We start from the raw sequence: 17,975 nt of genomic DNA, 5'->3' as shown, positions 1-17,975 counted from the left end.
CTTCCTCAGCATGTCCACTTGTCCACCATCTAACATACTGCTCAGCTCTAAGCAGCAGGTGAATTTTACCAGTAATCCCTTCCTTCCTGTGGGCAGCAAATGTCCTTCTGGTTGAGGTACAGCCAGGACCCCAAAACAGGACCATCTTGGGCTGCTCTGGGGAGAGGTGAGGCACTCCTCAAGCATTTCGACATCTGCCTGCTGTGAAGTGGGGGGTGGTGTCATGAAGAAGTGGTCGTTTGCCGCCTCTGCCTTCAGCTGCTCCAACCTCATTCTAGAATATGAGTTCCCGACTCCATGTAATCTTATCAAGGCCTGTAACTAACAGCACACACATGGCCTAAGCCGCCTACATTTTGTTTAGTTTTGAGACAGCATCTCATTAGGTATCCTGGACTGACCTCAACTTCCTGTCTTGGCCTCGGAGTGCTAGGACTGACTGCCACCCAGCCTTGCCTTATTTCACTTTACTAAGGTGATTTTCTTAGGGGGTCATTGGCACTGCCTAACAGATTTATACATTGTCTTTAATTCCTAAGCCTGCCTGCTGCCCCCCACAGGACCCCAGAACAGACCACCCAAAATACATCTATTTTGGGAGACGCTAGGCAAGCTGATTCTTATGGATCCTTGGTCAATGGACCATATCTCACTACCCCCAAAATTCCTAGTTCCTAATTTTGAGGTAGAGTGACAGTTGTGACATCAGGTCAGAACCAGCCTCGTTTGTCCAGACCTGGCTTGTAAGATTTGGGGAAAGACCCTGGATAGAGACTGCCACCGGCCATGGCAGCAGAATCTCACTACCGTTCTGCGGCCCCTGCTCTAGTCTTAAACCAGAATGTCCCTAGGTGTCCCTAGTCTGCCCCAACAGGCCATGTGACCAGAAAGGACAGAAGTCATGGAGTGGAGAAGGCTGAGGAGAGCTCAAGAACCACGCACCGGCCCTTCGCTTAGGCCCACCGATCATTTGAGGTTAACACCAACCTCAAGCCAGGCTGACGGGACATAGAGCGACATAGAGGCTGATGGGACATAGAATGACAGAGAGAGTTGGCTCACACTCAGTTGTAGCAACTCTTCCTTGGCACACTTCTGCTCCTTGTTGTTTTGTTTCTGTTTTTGTTTTGTTTTTGTTTTTTTCACCCCCTAGAACTCTGTTTTCATTCCGTTCACCGTTGTTCTCAGGTCACCTCTTTCACTTTGATTTTTCAGTCTCCACATCATGCCCAGCCGTGGCTGCCTGTCAGCACCAGCCCTTGTCAACTGGCGACCCAGACACCTGGAAAACGGACCAAGGGAGCAAGCCAGGGACCTTACAGACCGTCTCCAAAGAGCGGCCGCACTCCTTAGTGGAGAGCAAGGCCTATGCAGACACCAGGGTTTTGGTGGCTAAGTTTTTGGAACACTCACATTGCAGCCTCCCCCCGGAGGTACGACACGTGGTGAGCACCATCCGCTCAACGGCCCCCTCGGAGGAGCCCAGGGTGGAGGAGGCCATCTTTGGTGCTGGCGTCCTGGACCAGCTTTGAAGCAGCTACAGGCCTGGATGTGGACACTGATGGGACCAGTGCCTGCAAGGTTCGGCCCTGAGGGATACCACCACGCTTGATAGAGAGAGCCCACTGGCCTGCTGGGCCGAGAGCATCCAGGGGGTTCTCTGGTGGCCTGGGCAGAGAACTGTTACTATTTCTCCCATCAGTTGTCTTCCTGGGGACTGACTGTCCCCTGCCCCACCAACAAACATCTCAGAGATGTCTCTCTCTTCCCTTAGCGAGCTCTGGTTGCTTCAGGGGTATAGCACCTTGAACTGAAGAATGTGACAGGAATACCAATCCAGGGACAGGTGACACTTGTGGAACATAAGGACACTGCATCTGTTCTAAGTCAAGGCCTTTAACACAAAATTCTCCTCAGTGCCCTGTTTCAGTTCAGTGTTAAGTGAGTAGAGGGTAGCAGTGGCAGGGGAGCCACGTGGCTGGGTATTGCTCTGCAATGAAACCTTTATCAAATTCAGACCATTCGCTTCCTGTCAAAAGAAGGAGGTGATGTCAGCACAGCCTGAGACTACCTTTTTGCCCACTGGGCTAGCGTGCAAATAAATCCACAATGAAAGCTCTTCCTAGGCACCCGCGGGAAGCAAGCGGTTGAATGCCCACCTCCTTGTGTTCCAGGCCTCCCAGCTAGGCCTCTGTCTGTGGACTGTTATCCCTACTTCCTCCCTGGGCCTCTCCCCAATGCTCTCCCATCTTCCAACCACAGCTAGTAATAGTTGCTACTTGTGTCTTAGCCAAAATGCTCCCCTCCTTATATAAGCCCTGGAGGGCTTCCCCTGTGTCTGACCTCACCCAGTGGAGTTGTGTGGGTCGCAGTCCAGGTGAGGAAGCTGTGGTCTCTGCTCTGTGTGCACCTTCAGCTAAGGTATGCCTCTCATGACCCAGGGTCGTCCCTTCTCAACTCTCTAGGCACACCTACACTGAAGGATGCAGGAGGCCAGTCACTTTATTTCTGAGAGAAGGCCAGTGGTGGAACATGCAGAAGCAAGGCAAATCCAGGTGGGGCACCACAGGCGGCCTTGGGCGAAATGGCCACCCCAGACTTTCTTGGCTGGTCAGACCTCACTTTCTAGCAAGATCAACAGCAACCACTTCTCCGCAGTGGGTTTGAAGCAGCACTGCCTGTAAGAACTTCCTGCAGAAATGGAGCTACATGAGATCACTGGACCCCAACTGGCCCATGGGCCTCAGAATAGGCACAGGAGCCGTAAGTCTATGGGAAGTGCCAGGGTGGGCCTCCAGAGTGTGCCCACCACATACAGTGCCCGGCTGGCAGGCTTAGGCCGCTCTTCTCTCCGTTCCGCCTGCCCTTGCCTGTCCTTCAGCCTTTACTCCTCCATACCAGCCCCGAACTCCCTGTAGCTAGGAGGTTGAGGACCTCTGTGTGTTTGGAAAACTGTGGGAAACTCCCAGTAGCGGTCAGCTGTCCATGCCCTGATGGCTTTCACATTGCTGTAAGTTGTTGCCTTTCTGTGGTTAGAAAGCTGGAAAGTATAACCCAGGCATTTGACAGCATCCTTGCCTCTTCCGCGGGAGACGTGGAGAGATGAAATTCTGAGCACTTTATTCAGACTATAAAATTCTCTAATTTTCCTCCAAGTGAGGACTTTGAAAATCCCCCAGAGTCTATCCCTTACATGGAGAATGGCCTCCCCGAGCCTCTAAGCATGAAATACTCTCATAGCTTGGGACTGGTGCTGGGCATTTCCATCACCTCAAAGATGACATAAAGCGAGGCAGCTGGGTGTCACCTGATTGGAGGGTCCACGCACTGCTGGATGTAAACACTTGTGGATCTCAGAACAAGCTGTGGCTCAAGAGAAGCCAGGACCCCTACCCGACTGACCCAAGCCCTGGGGTATTTCCATGGTGCGGCCAGGGTGACCAGTGTCCGCACACAGTATAGGCCTCTGTGGCCCTCACGCTGCTTCTCTGAGGCAGACCCTCATCTGTCATGTGACACGCCTGCCTCAAGCTGCACCTCCCCTTAGGTGCAGACCATCACCACCAGCCGGAAGGCCTGAGTCCCAGACATTCTCAAGAAAGCGGTATGCACAAAACACTCTAGCCTGGTTATGAGAAGGCTCTCTTTAACAGGTTTATATTATAGATAAAGAAACTAAAGCAATTCAGGCCACGGCTGGGCAAGAACCTTTGCCTCCCAAAGCCAGGCTGTCAGGTGACAGGTCAGTCTCTGTTCACCTTTTCAGGGCCCCGGGTGGCCCATGTGGGCACTAGAAATGCCCAAGTGCCAGGATTCCAGGGAGTCAGAGGTTTTGATTACGGACACTAGACAGTGTTCTTGCAATCTGACTAGTCTCTTCTGGGTCTCTTGGCTCTGCCTCAGTGGTGAGATAGTACTAGGAACCCCAGGCAGAATGTGGGCCCCTGCGGAAGCAGAAACCGCCTTCCTCCCCACTGCTTGCATACCCTTCCATTTCGGAAGGCTTGGCCCTGCCCCTTTTGCTGAGAGCTGACCTGGGCCCAACAGTGATCGTTTGGGAGGGGATTGCTCTCATTCCGGGCTTGCCAGGCCCTGAGCCCCCAGCCAAAAAACAAATGCCAGCACCTTCTAGAACACCCTTCAACTCTGCCGGGGGGCAGGAAGATGCTGATGTGACCCCACTGTGGGCAGCAATTCCGCTGTAAGGTGGATGGCTCCGTGTCAAGGACTTAAGGTCTCCTTCCCAGGGAAGCCATGATAAAATTTGAAATGCTTGCAGCTAACCCTGGAACGGAAAGCTCATTTTGGATCTTCTCCCCCATCTCCACCCCCATCCCCAACCCCTTCTGCTGCATCAGCTCCCAGATGCCGCTGAGGCAGAATTTATAGGAAATTGTTTTCAGGCCACCAGAGACCTGTTCGTACAACTTTAAAGGTTGTATTTATTTAATGTACCTCAAGGTGTTTTAATAATGATCAGTGTTTTAATAAAAAGTATTTCTGGTCGCTGAGTTCTAACTGGAACTAAGAGGGTCTTGGAGGGACTGGACTTGGGGGGAGGGCAGGAAGCCACCACAGCTGCCTACTAAGAGCTCAGTGCCAGGGGCTGAGGTGAGAAGGCGGTCCCCTGTGTTCACAGGTCCAAAACACAGCTGCCTCTGGAAGTGTGGTCCTATATTCCAAAGTCTTCCGTGTAAGGTCCTGAACTGTGTGTGCCTGGGCCTGGGAGATGGCTCAGTGGGTACAGCACTCCTCGGATGAGCATGAGGACCTGAGTGGATTCTAAGAAGGAAAGGAGGTGCACACCGCAGCCCCAGTGCTGGGATGTGCAGGGAGGCAGATCCCAGGAGCTTGCTGGATTGCCGGCCCAGCTGAAACAAGCCCCTGCTTCTGTAGAAGACTCTCCTCTCAAAAAATAGGAGGGGATGTGATAGAGGGTAATTCTCCACATGTGCACAAATGATCACGTGCCTGGAAAATACACACACACACTACACACGCCATGTACCATGTGGTGGACATCATGTCCTCATCTCTAACTGTGTATCTTCTCTCTGGAGTGGGGCACATGCTTTATCTAGGACACACGGGACGCCCTCCACTGGCCTGGCAATAGACCTATGCTAGCTCCTCTGCCCTCTAGCTTTCATGCCGGGGGGGGGGGGGGACCATTCTTTCCATTCTGCAAGAATGCCAGCCATGTCGGTAGCAGGTTTTGAACCTTGGCAGGGTGAAGCGCTTCTCTTTGCTCTCATTTCTTTTGTCTTTGGGGAATGAGGAGACAGACCTGGAGACCTTCGCAGTGTACTCATTTCTGACGGTGTTTTCCTCGGCACTGTTTGGGGCCAGAATTCACAGTGAAGGGCTGTTTCCTATCTGCCTCTGATGGCCACGAGTGAAGTGAGCACATGACTCAGGCCCCTTGGGCAAGAAAGCATGTGACCAGCAGCTCACAGGCATGCTCTGCTGTGGTAGGCCAGAGAGGTGAACCCTGCTTGCCAAGGTCCCCGCCCCAACCTCCTGAGAAAATCCCAAGTTTACCCCATTATCCTGTCGTGTCAGGCAACAGCAGGCCTGTAGCAAGGTACAGATGCTCTGTTAACATTCTACAGGTGTGGATCCCAAAAGTGTGGAGAAAGGCCAGGGGTGTGGGTCAACATCCTTACACACATACACACACACACACACACACACTTCTGATGTAACAGACCGCTTCTTTAGTCTCCAGCCAGGTCTTTCATGCGGCAGGTGAGGACGTAGACAACCTGAAGCTGGCCTGGTGACCTGACAGTGGTGCCAACTTCCGGTGTGAGAGCTGCTAAGGTTCCAGAACAGGGAGGGGTGCAGTTAGGTCAGGGCAGGCTCAGGGAGCCACCTTTGGGAACTGTGGAAATGAGGCCTCCAGGGCCGACAAAGGAGGCTCACAAGGCACTTTTGGTCATGACTTCAGGTTTATTAGCGATATGCGCGAAGTCTTCCTAGGGTCAGCTGCATGCAACACACAGGTTACTCCTCGAATACAGTAATCCTAAAGCTTTAGTTACTGCGTGGTAAGGCTTCTTAAGTCACAGTGTATTCTTCATGGCCTGAGCCAAAATAAGAGACTGCCAGACAAATGATGTCAGTTAACACGGATCTCTAATGGGCCGAGCCAGCCACCGCGCTCCTTGGTCCGTTTGCACTCACACTGCTCCGTGCAGGATGGCCAAGGGCCTCACTCGGCAAGTCGTTTGCACTCTCGCTGGTCCCTTCAGGAAGGGCAGAGGTGGGTTTTCCGGTGTGGGCTTCCTTTGTTGGGGACAGAGTGTGTGTGTGTCTATGTATGCTTAGATAGATTTTGTTGTTGTTGTTGTTATTTAAATAAGACCATCTCCCATGCCTCCGCCTTTGTCTCTGGCAGGATGTTGCTCCCTAATAGGAAGCCCTGTGGCAGAGAAGGGGTCAAAGTGAGGGTGCCCAGGGAAATTCACAGGGTCTCGTGGGACTCAGAACAGGCTAGGACAAGAGAAGCAGCTGTGGTCACAGGGTATCGGAAAACCTAAACATCTGAAGAATGGTTTGCCAAGGTCAAAGTCCAAACAGTATTATTTGCTAAATAAATATGGAGTTTTGACATCGTGACCATCATTTTTTTTTATTATCATTATTTAACTTGGGAGTATCCCCTTGCTGTGTAAATACTTACAATCAATCACAGGTTCTCACACTCGGCACAAATCTCGCCCTGGGAGCCAGGCTGCCCCTGCTCCTGTGAAGACGGAGGCAATGCCAGCCTACAGGCCCCCTTCAGGATTTGGCTGGACCCCAGGTGGCCCAGCCAAAGGGCCGAGAAGGCTGCGCTTGCATCACGGAGGGCTCTCTTCACAGCCACGTGGGCGGGCACCACATTCACATTTCATAGCCTCAGGGAGGAAAGACACAGCACACCACACAGAACTACCTGTGAGCACCCTTCATCAGCGGTGACGGTGACGACAATGTGGCAAGAGACTGGGGGGTTCTACAAAGGATTGTCCTGGGACTCTCCTTCAGTAAGGACATACTTCTTTTTTCCCCCTTCTTTTTTGGCAAAACCCAAAACAAAACTAAAAAAAAAAAAAAAAAAAAAAAAAGATAGAAAGAAAAACCAAACCAAATCAAACTAAAAAAACTAGGTGACGAGGACGCACCCTTCAGGGGAGCCAGAGTTCTTGGTTGGGCTTCGGGGTCAGGGGTCAGGGCCTCGTCCTGGCTTCTGGCTCCTCTGGGTCCAGGTGGGCCTGCCTGGTGTCCCTGCTCCATGGTGAGGCTGGGTGTACCTAGATGTACAGCGGGGTCTCCTGGCCCGTGAGGAGCCTGAACATGGCTGCAGGCATGGTCTTCATGTGGATCTGTAAACAGAGAGGGAAGGCTCAGCCGACTGCCACTTCTCAGTCAAGTGAGAACAAACTAAACAGACCCCAGGCTCTGAGAGGCTTTCAGAATGACCAGGCTGAGGTAGAAGCTCACGGGTTCCCTTCCTTCCCTCACTCTGTAGTACTCTTTTCCTCCCACCTCGAGATGACACCAGAAGAATGGGGAATGAAACGTTAGACTTCTGACGGTGGCTGAGTACAGGCACCCCACCCCAGAGCTGCAGGGGGTGTGCTGTGTTTTTGTGAGGGGCAGACACTGACGCTGCAGATGAGGCATGAGTTCCGGGCCAGGAAAAAGCTGAAAAAGTAAGTAGTCCTGAGACTCCATTCTTGGAGGGTCAATCAGCAAACGACTCTCAGCACCCCAGCTGCTCTTGCTGTCTCTACGTGGCCTCGGCATGCAACCAGCCAGCCATGAGATGGCTTCCGGGCCACGGGGTGTAGGAAGACCCTGTGCCTCTGGAAGCAAACCTCAGCTTTGCCTCAATTTCTCCTTTTCCACTCCTGTCAATGTCAACGGGACCATGTTCCTGGCCTCGGGCAGAAGTTGTTGGGGTCTCAGCTGCCGACAGGCGTGTTCTGCCTCAGGCAAGTGGACCCTGGCTCTGCTCCGCCCAGCTCATACCAGTAGAATGTGCAGATGCTTGCTGCATTCACACTGTAGCTTCTCCACCACCCCAGGAGAGCCTTTCCCTCAGAAGCTTCATTCTCTGTAATTCCCCAATTAAAACCTGCCCCACCCACAACCCACACAAGGCCTCTGAGAACATCGTCCTGTTTGCCAGTGACTCATCCTCCAAATGCGCCTGGGGTTGCTGGAAAATGCAAGCAGGCGCTTTGACATCCCAGCTGGGTGGGCGCGGCCTCAGCCCACGGGCTGAAGGCGTCTACCACCCTCCCCCTGCTCTGCTACCTCCTCTGTTATCCATCTCAGGCCCAAGGAGGTGGAAGCATTTCTTGGGGTCCCAGGCCCATTTCTCCACAGGACTGATTTTTTGGGGGTGTGTGTGTGTGAAGCTGATCCCTCCCATGATGGTGGTCACTGCTGAATGCTACTTAGGAAAACTGGATTTTCCTTTCCTGGAAGCCATTTGTTAGAAGAGGCCAACGGCCCCCTCCTCCCCTCTCCCTGAGAGTCAGCCATCACTGCTGCCAGTCCCGGGAATGCCCCTCTTCTCCCGGCCCTGCCATGTCACGAGATGCTGACTTGGTCAATGTAGCCCCAAGCGAGGTGATTTGAGGGACATGAACCAGGACCCTCTGGGAAACAGCAGCTCACACCCTTCCTTGCCTACAGGAAATGGGAGCCCCAATCATCTTCCCTGCATGGCCACCAGAGGGAGTTTGGCAGAAGGCCCGAACCTGCAGGGGCCATGGAATCCAGTGAAAATGTCCCCTGGTACCCAACTCCCAGCATAGCTCTCCAGCTCAGCCCCAGCCTCACCCTCTGCACTAGCACCTACACTTCCCAGAGACTGCCCTGATACAACTCCCATTCCCACACCCCCATACTCACATGTATCTGGACTCACATACACCCACTCTCAGACTCTGAGGTATACTTCAGGAACACTCGCTTACCCCACAAATCCACAAATTTACAAATACATTCACACACAGACACACAGACACACAGACACACACACACACACACACACCCCAAACCTCACCTCTACCGGGTCAGTCTCCTCTCTGCACACAGTGACGTGATCCAAGCTAGCTGCCTCCACACCCTGCGCCATGCTGCTCACCTGTGAGATCCGTGAGGACGGCTATGCCCCTCATGGGGAACCTCTTGGCCATTCTCTTGCTACCATGGAGATGACCCAAGAAGAGCTGAGCTAGGTAGGGGTTACAAACTAGTGAGCCAGGGCAAGAAAAGCACCCTGACCCTGGGCACAGAGGGGCAGCAGTGTCATAGCAGCTATGAGGTGAGCAGAACCTCCTGGCCCCGGGGGCTGGTTATGCAGGCTTGTGTTCAGAAATGGCCCTGGGAGCTGTGCCTGGAGGCCTCTGCCCAGACACACCAGAGAGTCTAAGAGCACGGTCTCATTGTGCTCATTCTGTTCATGGACGCCGTGAGGTGGGGACACAGTTGAAGAGCAGACACCTCGTGGCCACTGTAGCTGGCTCACAGGTCACACCCATGAGCCAGCATGTGGAAGGGAGTCCAAGGTCCCACATGCGCAGGCCATTCTGAAAAGGGCTGCTTTCCCTCAGAGAGACCAATGGCTTTTCCAAGCACATCATATGGTCCACAGGGGAAGCTGTGAGGTAGAGAACACAGGGGCCCAAATGTCCCTAGGCTCCGTCATGGTGGACTCTGCAGGCGGAGCAGCAGTCTTACCTCTCCCACTGAGTTCGACAGAGCCTGCACTATCTTCTCATGGGCCGTGGCTACCACACTCTGTCCGTTGATCTCGATGATGCGGTGGCCGACGCGGACACCACCTCGCTCCGCAATACCCCCTCTCATGAGGCTGCAGATCTGCGGGAACAGGCGAAGTCAGCACATAGGTTCTAACCACCCCCTGAATATGTTCCATCAAGTCCCAGAGATGGGGAGAAAAGAGACTGCCGGTGCAGAAAGGAACCTAGCGTGTCACTTGGTGACCCGGGAGCAAGGACGAGTGCGAGTTGGGATGTGGTTTTAACGAGAAGAGCCAGCACCGTCTCGGGAGCGTCACACCGCCGCCATGGTGGAGCAGAGATCTCCTTCCCGGGGCAGCCTACAGGGGGCACCTCTTCCACCGGCTGCACACTGGTGTTCTTTCTGAGAGAAGTGGTCCATCCCTCCCTTTCCTACCCCAGAGAGAGTGAGGGGAGAAGCTCTGATGCAACAAGTTTAGGAGAGTGACACGGGGCCGGACAGCGGTATCCACTGCCTCCCTCACAGAACTCATGAAACACCGGGGCATCCAGAGTGGCCAGGGAGAGGAGGGAGAGTCGCTACACACAGAGAAGAAAGATGCCAGCTCCCTCCAGCTGCATCCTAGGAAGCAAGCGCAGTTGCTCATTAGCCAGGAGCCTGGAGGAGGAGCCAGCAGAGAGTTGCTGCCTGCAGACCTAGGAGTCCCTGGTCACCCCATCCCCCAACCTCTGGGCCTGCGTGAGCTCCCAGGAGCACCCCTATCCTGCGTGGATACCCAGCCATGCCAGAACAGCGCTCACCCCTCCTGTCACAGCTACTCGTGGCTGTCAACCCTCTACATCTGGAACTAAAGTCTAAGTGGCTAGGAACACCAGTAAGGGAGTTTTTTCTTGATTTTGAATCACGTGAATAGGGAGGACCTACCCTAAATCTGGACCTTTTACGGTGGGAAGATCCACCTGAAATCTGAGTCACAGCTGGTGACAGCCTTTAAAACAGACATGGAAGGAGGAAGGGTCTCCGCCCGCTCACCCTTGCCCTCCCTGGAAAATGCATTCCTTCACTGGCATTACAGTCTACTTTTCATGGTTCCAGAATTCCAGCACAGACTGAAGATGGGCTGAGACCTCCTGGATCACGGACTGAACACCTACTGGGTTCCCAGACTGTCCATTAGAGACGGCCATTGTTGGAACAGTCAGCCTATAATCTGTAAGCCTCTCCTAGGGATGTTCAAGTCCGCTGCTGTGCCTCTAGGTCATTTCTTTCATGGGTTTTGCTGGGTTCCAAACACCACAGGTCTTCCCATGGCAAAGTTAGTGCCGGTCTGATGTGACAGCCACAGCTGACCCTCTCAGCACTCAGGATCCCTCTCTTCCTGGAAGGAGGCAGATGCCCCATCTGGGACATGAAAAATACTGATGTCACAGCCCGGGGACACTGCCTGTCCAGGACACCAGGAGAGTGTCCCTGCTTACCATTCCAGCGCCCAGGCACTCTAACTGATCCAGTTGAGGTATCAGAACGGGAGAGGCAGCTTGTGCCTGAGCTCACCGCTGTCCAGGAAGCTGGGCCCAGCCCTGGCTCACCAAGGCTCTTCTTTTCAGACTGCACACAAGCATTGTGCATTGGTTCGAGTCTTTTCCCAGAGTGACTTAAGGGTATTTTTGTGATAACAGCAATGGGTTCTTTGAAGATCCTGAGCAAGGTGATTCAGGGAGGCCGGAAGATGCTATTTTGTTTAAATTCTGTGTGACCACTGGCTTTTTGGAAATTAGAGAAAGAGGAGAAAGAAGGTAAGAGAGTGAGGTTTGTGCCTTAGTATGGTGTCTTCTGGGAGATAGATTCAGGCTGTGGGGTACAAGGTTTTGGGAATATGGGGTCAGAAAGAGGAACAGGAGACTCTGGAGGGAGCTGTCATGTTCATGGTGCTGTTGGCTTTCCAAAACAAAGTTTCACTGCAGGGGCCTCTGAATACTCTAAATGCCCACTGTACACTCTAGGGAGTCTCGGAGCTGGAGACTTTTGACTCCCCCAGAGAGCTCATGGGAAGGGAAGGGGGAATCCAGATGGAAATGGTCTTAATTGGGACATCTGGGGCCTGTCTGCAAACTAATGCATTCTACTTGGGAGGTGATGGGGCTGAAAATGGAAAAAGCACTTATGCAAAACCAGCTCTGAGGTAGGAGCTTCTCCAGGGGGAATCTCAGTTGTGGTGCGCAGCAAAGGGGATGGGGTGGGGGTGGGGCGATGCTCCCGGCAGGCTCAGCAGGAGAGGCTGACTGGCCAGCCACTGGTGGGGACCAAGCAAGGACCCAGGACCTTACAGGCACCCGAAATCCTAAGCCCTAGACACAAACACATCAGTGCTCTTGTACCAGTCCTAGGTGTCCCCAAATGTATGCGTGACCGCCACAGATACCCCAATACCTGCTCACAGCCAGAGCAGAGCCTTTATGAAGTGTGGCTCGTTGCTTAACCAGGAAAACTGAGATCAGAGTGAAAATGGAACTCACTGACCACTGACGGGAAGAGCTGGGTGCCTCATGGACACCCCAGAGTTTCACAGACTCATCAGACAGGGTCCTCATCATCACCACTAGCTCAGACCCTAAGCAAGATCCAGCCCCACCTCAAAAACCTCTCCTGCATGCCCATGACCTTTGGAGATTAACAATGTTGTACTCAGAACTATATATTAGTTCCATCGCCTCTAAACCCCTCAAACACAGGCTTCTGACCTCTGTATCCCCAAATTTCCACCACCCGCCTCACTGTCCTCAACCTGCTGCCCTCCATCACACAGGCCTCCTCTGTGAGGAGGATGTTGCAGAACCATTGGTACCTCTAGCTCCCCCACCCCTACCCCTGATACACACCTTGCCCTCTTCTATGGCCACTAAGGGAGGGGCTTATGTCCCTACTGGCTTGCCGTAGGGGCTTCCTTCTTAATTTAGCCTGCACAAACTCAAGCCAGACCTCCCCCACCCCCCACCTTAGTTCTTACCATAGCCCCCTTTCTAGCCCCATTGTGCACAGGCAGCTTTGCAGGCCGTGTGACCTAAATAGAAAGGGACCTGGATCCCAGGCCAACGACACTCCCCAGGCTCTGTGACCACACAGCAAACAGGGAGGACAGTTTCTCTCATTGGTGGCTGTCTTTCTAGGATGCTCTCTTAGTGTTATTCTTCAGGACTGTTGGAGAGCACCCCCCCCCCTTGCAAACTCTCTCCTCACTCTTTAGAACTCAGGGCTGGTTTAATGGCCATAGCTTAGCCCTTCAGGACCTTTGCAGGAGGGAAAACCAGGAGCCCGAGTTCACACTGGCCAAACAGGTCAGAGAAGGCAGTGCCCAATCAAAGAGCTTATGCTCGGGAAGCGGGTAGATGCTTGTCCAAGCATCCCTTCCTGCAAGTAGGCCTCCTGTCTTCCTAGTGCCTGCCAGATACAGAGCGGGCATTTCACAGGTCTGCTGAATGGATGAACACGAGCAAAACAATGAATGAATAAAGGTGTGTTTCTTGAGCACAGAATGTTTGTGTCCTGGAAACAATAGCTAACAGGGCTTGCCGTGTCCCCATGCCAAGTAAGCGCTTGATGAGAATAATCCTCAAGGGAACACTGGTCTGAGTTCAAGGGATCCCTGAGCCACACCCTGGCCATCCCAATCTGCCTTGGCCAGCGTGCTCCATCCAAATCTCTTGGGCCTGGATGCTGCTGGCCTGGTGAGCTCTTCCTAGACAGAGTGGCATCCCAGACTTCCGTGCAAACCCCTACACAAAGTGGGCTGCCCAGGCAGGGGGTGTGGGGCGGACTCACAATTCCATTCTGCACGCTGAAGCCCAACTGGTACTTGAGGTCTGGACGCTTAATGAGGACTGTGGTGACTGGGGGGCAGCTGACAATGTTGAGCTTCACCTGTGTTTGGTTCTTCAGGCCCTGCAGAGCACGGAGACAAGTCACTAGCTGGGCCCTCACTTTCTCTGGAAGCACACTAAGAACTGAGGGGCTGAATGCTCGGATCACACTCACGCGGCCTGGGAGGGGCTGCCACCAGGCTGTGTTCTGTCTAACCAAACACTCTCCTCTTGGCCTCCCAAGGGGAAGATGCCAGCTCAGTGAGGACCTGAGCAGGTCCTGGAGACTCAGGAGCTGTGTCAGGACAGGGTACTAGGAGCCAAGAGGAGCTACAGGCTCTCAAAAAGATGGATCTTCCCCAGCACCCCAGCCACCACAATTTAAACTTGCCCAGAGAAGGACTCCCAGGAAACACAGACCAACAAAAGCTAGGCTGGGCCTGGACGTATCCACCAATTGGACGGAGGCTTCTCCACATGGGCTAATAAACCCCTTCATGTAACACTCTAGTCTTGGAAACATCACTCGTGTTTATAAGGATAGAAGGGCTTATCCCAGTTACATGACTACAAAGGATGGGGGGAACCAGGCACAGTTTGCAGTGCTGCTACCAATACCAGCACCCACCGCCTTGAGTCTTGATCTGGGCAGTATGGTGACCTGACTCCACCGACTTGTACTCCCTCTGCCTTAGCACCTCCCAGAGCCCCAAGCTCACAGGTCAGGTGGTGAGAAGGAAAGCCAGCCTCCCAGTACCCTTTCCATGCAATACAGCCCACCTACCAGGCTGCCATGACTAAGAAAGCATCTAGAAATGCCTCCTGAGGGCCTAACTGGGAATATGCCAGGCACAGCAGGATCTAGGCATCACTCTTCTTACACAGGTCCTCAGCACCCTCCCTGGAGTGATATAGCAGCTTCCTCTTCCCGTGCTAGGGAAGCTCGGGTCTTCCTCTGACTTCAGGTATGTCCTGGTCTTAGGATGAGCTGACTGTCATAGATCCATCACTGGGAAAGTCTCTCTGGGCTTCCAGGGTCAGGTAAGGGTCAAGGGTCAAGTGAGGTAGGGCTGAGGGGACAGAGAATACCCACCTTGATGATGCCCTGGCAGGTAGCAAGCGGCAGCCCCACCAGGCTGGTGCCATTGATGGACATGATCTGGTCTCCAATGCTCAGCTTCCCGGAGCGAGCTGCAGGGCCACCATTCATCATGTTTGCCAGGATCACAGTGGGTAGGATGGAGCCCCAGCCCGATTCCACGACCACCACACCCAGAATCTCCCCCTTGTGTTTCTCCAGCTGGAGCTGCAGGAGAAGGAGCAGTGTGAGAGGGCCCACTTGTGGCTGAGCACGAGGCTCTGCCCTCAGGCAAAGGCCAGTTTATCTCAGCTAGGAGAGTTTTGGGGCAGAGAGAACTACCCTTCCTCTGGCCTCACCCTGCCCTGGCTGCTAACTCTGCCCAAGGCTCAGGAGCATTCTGGGAACTGAGAAGCTCAGAGTCCCTCTCCTGCTGTACTCAGCAGGGCTCCCAGGATCCAGGATAGGTCCAGGGCCCTGGAGTTCTCCCACCCATCAAACCTTCTGAGGCCAGGGGAATGCCCTCTAGTGCTATTCCATGGCTTAGCCTTTACTCTCATCTTAAAATGATGAGAACGTCCTATTTTCTTTCCCTTTGCTTTCATAGAAAACTACCTGCCACTCATTCAGGAAGCCAGGATCAGGGACGCACCCAAAAAGGATCCACTATAATTCACTCACTCACTCACTCACTCACTCACCCCTCCAATGAACACACAAAATTATTAATTCCCTGGGAGCAGACTCATTCATTCCAAAGTGCCCAAGGAAAGCCTCTAGGATCTGCTGGGGCCTCTGCCACCAGGGATTTTAGAACTTCTCTGCCAGTGCACCCAAGGTCCCTATTTTAAAGATGCCTCCCGCAAGCTTTTCAGAAATATCTCCTAGTGCTAAGTCCAGCGGATGGCAGCACCAACATTAAATGGCACATTTTCAGGGTCATTAAGGCTGACTGGAATCCTCGCCTCTGCACCAAGCATCTCAGCTCATCTCTAAGCACACAGCTCCAAGGCAGAAGCGAGATACATCGTGAGGGGCCCTGTGCAGGACGCTCTGGTGTGAGGACGGAAGCTGGGTTCCCATCCTTGCCTGGTGAGCTGAGCTGAGGCAGCCCTGGCACAGCCCTGCCCCCAAGCTGCCTGGCCCATCTCTGCAGGGGCTCAGTTTGGAGAGCAGGTCTAGCAGAGAGAACTTGGGGCCTCCTTACCTCCTTGGGGCGACTTACCTCCTTGCAGTTCTCCGAGTTTGAGAAGTGGATGAGATCATCATTATACATCTCCTGGGTATTTATGATGTCACTGTATTCCTTCTGGCTCAAGTCCTCAGGGTTGATGCCATTCGCCCTCAGGAACTCCTGGTAGGCCACACTGAAGGCCTGCCCAATAGACTGGGCTATCAGCTGGGCCTGTGGGAAGGGAGCAAGCATGCTGGACCTATGGACATACAAGTTCCACTTGCTGCTCATAAGCCTTCAGAAGAGCCCTTGTTTGAGCTTAAAAGACTAAGGGAGCGAGTCTGGGCTCCAGGCTAGTGAAAGCCAGTCGCATCCTACCTCAGACCACCACAGTCAGCCTCCCTGCTGTCTGTGCTACTTCAAATCCAGACACTGGGACAAAGCAAAGCTTTTGTAAAATCACAGATAATGACAAGGTAGAAGCATTTGCTAAATACCAGACTTAATTGCATTAATTAGGAACTTCACTGTGTGTGTGTGTGTGTGTGTGTGTGTGTGTGTGTGTGTGTTTCAAGACAGGGTTTCTCTGTGTAGCCTTGGCTGTCCTGGACTCACTTTGTAGACGAGGCTGGCCCTGAACTCACAGAGATCCACCTGCCTCTGCCTCCCGAGTGCTGCGATTACTGGCATGTGCCACAGCATCCGGCTTGTAATATATTTTTATTTTACCTATTTTATTCTAAAAATAGAGTTGAGGGCCTGTCCTATCTATTCTATCTCTCGAGAATTACAAAACCCAGTAAGCAGAGGCCTGGTGTGTGTGTGCTGTGTTGCTCCAGTATGGAAGTGTGTCAAGCTGAGGGTCCACAAGAGGCATGGACCTGGCACCCAACACAGACTCCATGTCATTGAGGAAATCAGGTCCTTCTATGCTAGCAGAAAGAAGCCCATGGAAGCCTGGACACTGATGACGGGCAGCAGGACCTTCCTGCCTGCTGCGCAGACAGACAGTGGGAGGCAGGCTCTAACATGGGCATCTCCTGGACCACACCCAGCATGCTCCAAGCTGTGCAGCCCTAGGAAGGCATGGAACTTTTGGGAACATCTCAGTGCAGAGCAAAACCAACATCCTCCTCCTCTACTCCAACCTCCTTTTGTGTGAACCCCACCCAACCGAAGTCCTCCCTATGCTCCTCCTCCCACAAACCTGCCACTGAGGGGCCTCTGCGGGGTAACCCCGAAAACCTCATTCAGTATGATCTGAGAACAGGGGGCCTGGCTTCAATTCTTATCTCCCTAAAATCAAGCTGGGCTGGATCACAGTCTCGGCATGTGCATGCTTTAAATATGCACTGATTCTAAGTTGAACTGCCTGCCCAAATCAGGCCCTGAACAGCTCAGAGGAAGGGCGCCACAATGTTCTTGGTGTTCCCACATCAGCATGTTAGCAGTGGGTGGATGTCGTGGCCCAGGAACCACTAGATGGCGCTGCTGTCCTGGACAGGAAAGACTGGTGCAGGAATAAATGGGATTCTTGTTGGTAAACTAGCCAAGACGGGAGGGAAGGCCTTAAAGACGGGCCACAGACTGGAGTGGCTGTCCTGTCCAACCGGCATCTCAGTGTTGCAGCCGCCAAACCCTACGTCTCCACCTGGGAAGAGCGGACTGACTGCATCAGATGTCTTTACCACTAAGGCTCCAGAGAACCACTTCCCACTCTCCAACCCACTCTTCCTGCCATCTTATGGGCCCTCTTCCTACCCCATGGAAATGCCTGGGATACTTAAGTCAGCCACACACCCTGGAATGACCACCCTCTCCATGCACAATCTGTGGGGCTATGGAATCTACACGGCCTGCTGCCTCCTCCCCGCTTTCCTCTTTGGTTCCCATCTCTCCTTGTCCCTACCTGCCCTTATAGTCCCCAATTTCCTTGCTGCCTCCCCACCCTACACCTTCCCCTTGTGACCCGGTTTCCCTCCTGCCAGGACAAGAGCCAACTCAGAGGGCTCAGTAACTGAGTCCCCCTCCTGGCCATCCGACAGGGGTCCCTAGCCAGGCCTGGGCTCACAGCGGGCATAGGCTGCTGAAGACCCCAGCT

At 53.4% G+C, this 17,975-nt stretch overlaps 2 protein-coding genes across 8 annotated transcripts in view; one reads left to right on the top strand and one right to left on the bottom strand.

The window, feature by feature from the left end:
* The window catches only part of Entrep2 (endosomal transmembrane epsin interactor 2), a 406,727-nt gene extending 402,221 nt beyond the window's left edge, over positions 1-4,506 (top strand). Inside the window, exon 10 of the mRNA XM_060367282.1 lies at positions 1,216-4,506. Within this exon, the coding sequence (XP_060223265.1) occupies positions 1,216-1,532 (317 nt within the window). The 3' untranslated portion in view covers positions 1,533-4,506. The remainder of the gene's footprint in view (positions 1-1,215) is intronic.
* Positions 4,507-5,932: 1,426 nt separating this feature from the next.
* The window catches only part of Apba2 (amyloid beta precursor protein binding family A member 2), a 236,214-nt gene continuing 224,171 nt past the window's right edge, over positions 5,933-17,975 (bottom strand). For all 7 annotated transcript variants that reach the window (XM_060367275.1, XM_060367277.1, XM_060367279.1 and 4 more), the window contains 5 exons: positions 15,926-16,105; positions 14,716-14,928; positions 13,585-13,704; positions 9,742-9,882; positions 5,933-7,370 (listed from right to left, as the gene is read on the bottom strand). In XM_060367275.1, coding sequence (XP_060223258.1) covers positions 7,299-7,370; positions 9,742-9,882; positions 13,585-13,704; positions 14,716-14,928; positions 15,926-16,105 — 726 coding nt within the window. In that variant the 3' untranslated portion in view covers positions 5,933-7,298. The remainder of the gene's footprint in view (positions 7,371-9,741; positions 9,883-13,584; positions 13,705-14,715; positions 14,929-15,925; positions 16,106-17,975) is intronic.

The sequence above is a fragment of the Meriones unguiculatus genome, chromosome 14, assembly GCF_030254825.1.
Source record: "Meriones unguiculatus strain TT.TT164.6M chromosome 14, Bangor_MerUng_6.1, whole genome shotgun sequence".
Classification (NCBI taxonomy): domain Eukaryota; kingdom Metazoa; phylum Chordata; class Mammalia; order Rodentia; family Muridae; genus Meriones; species Meriones unguiculatus.
This window is presented reverse-complemented; position numbering and strand designations above follow the sequence as displayed.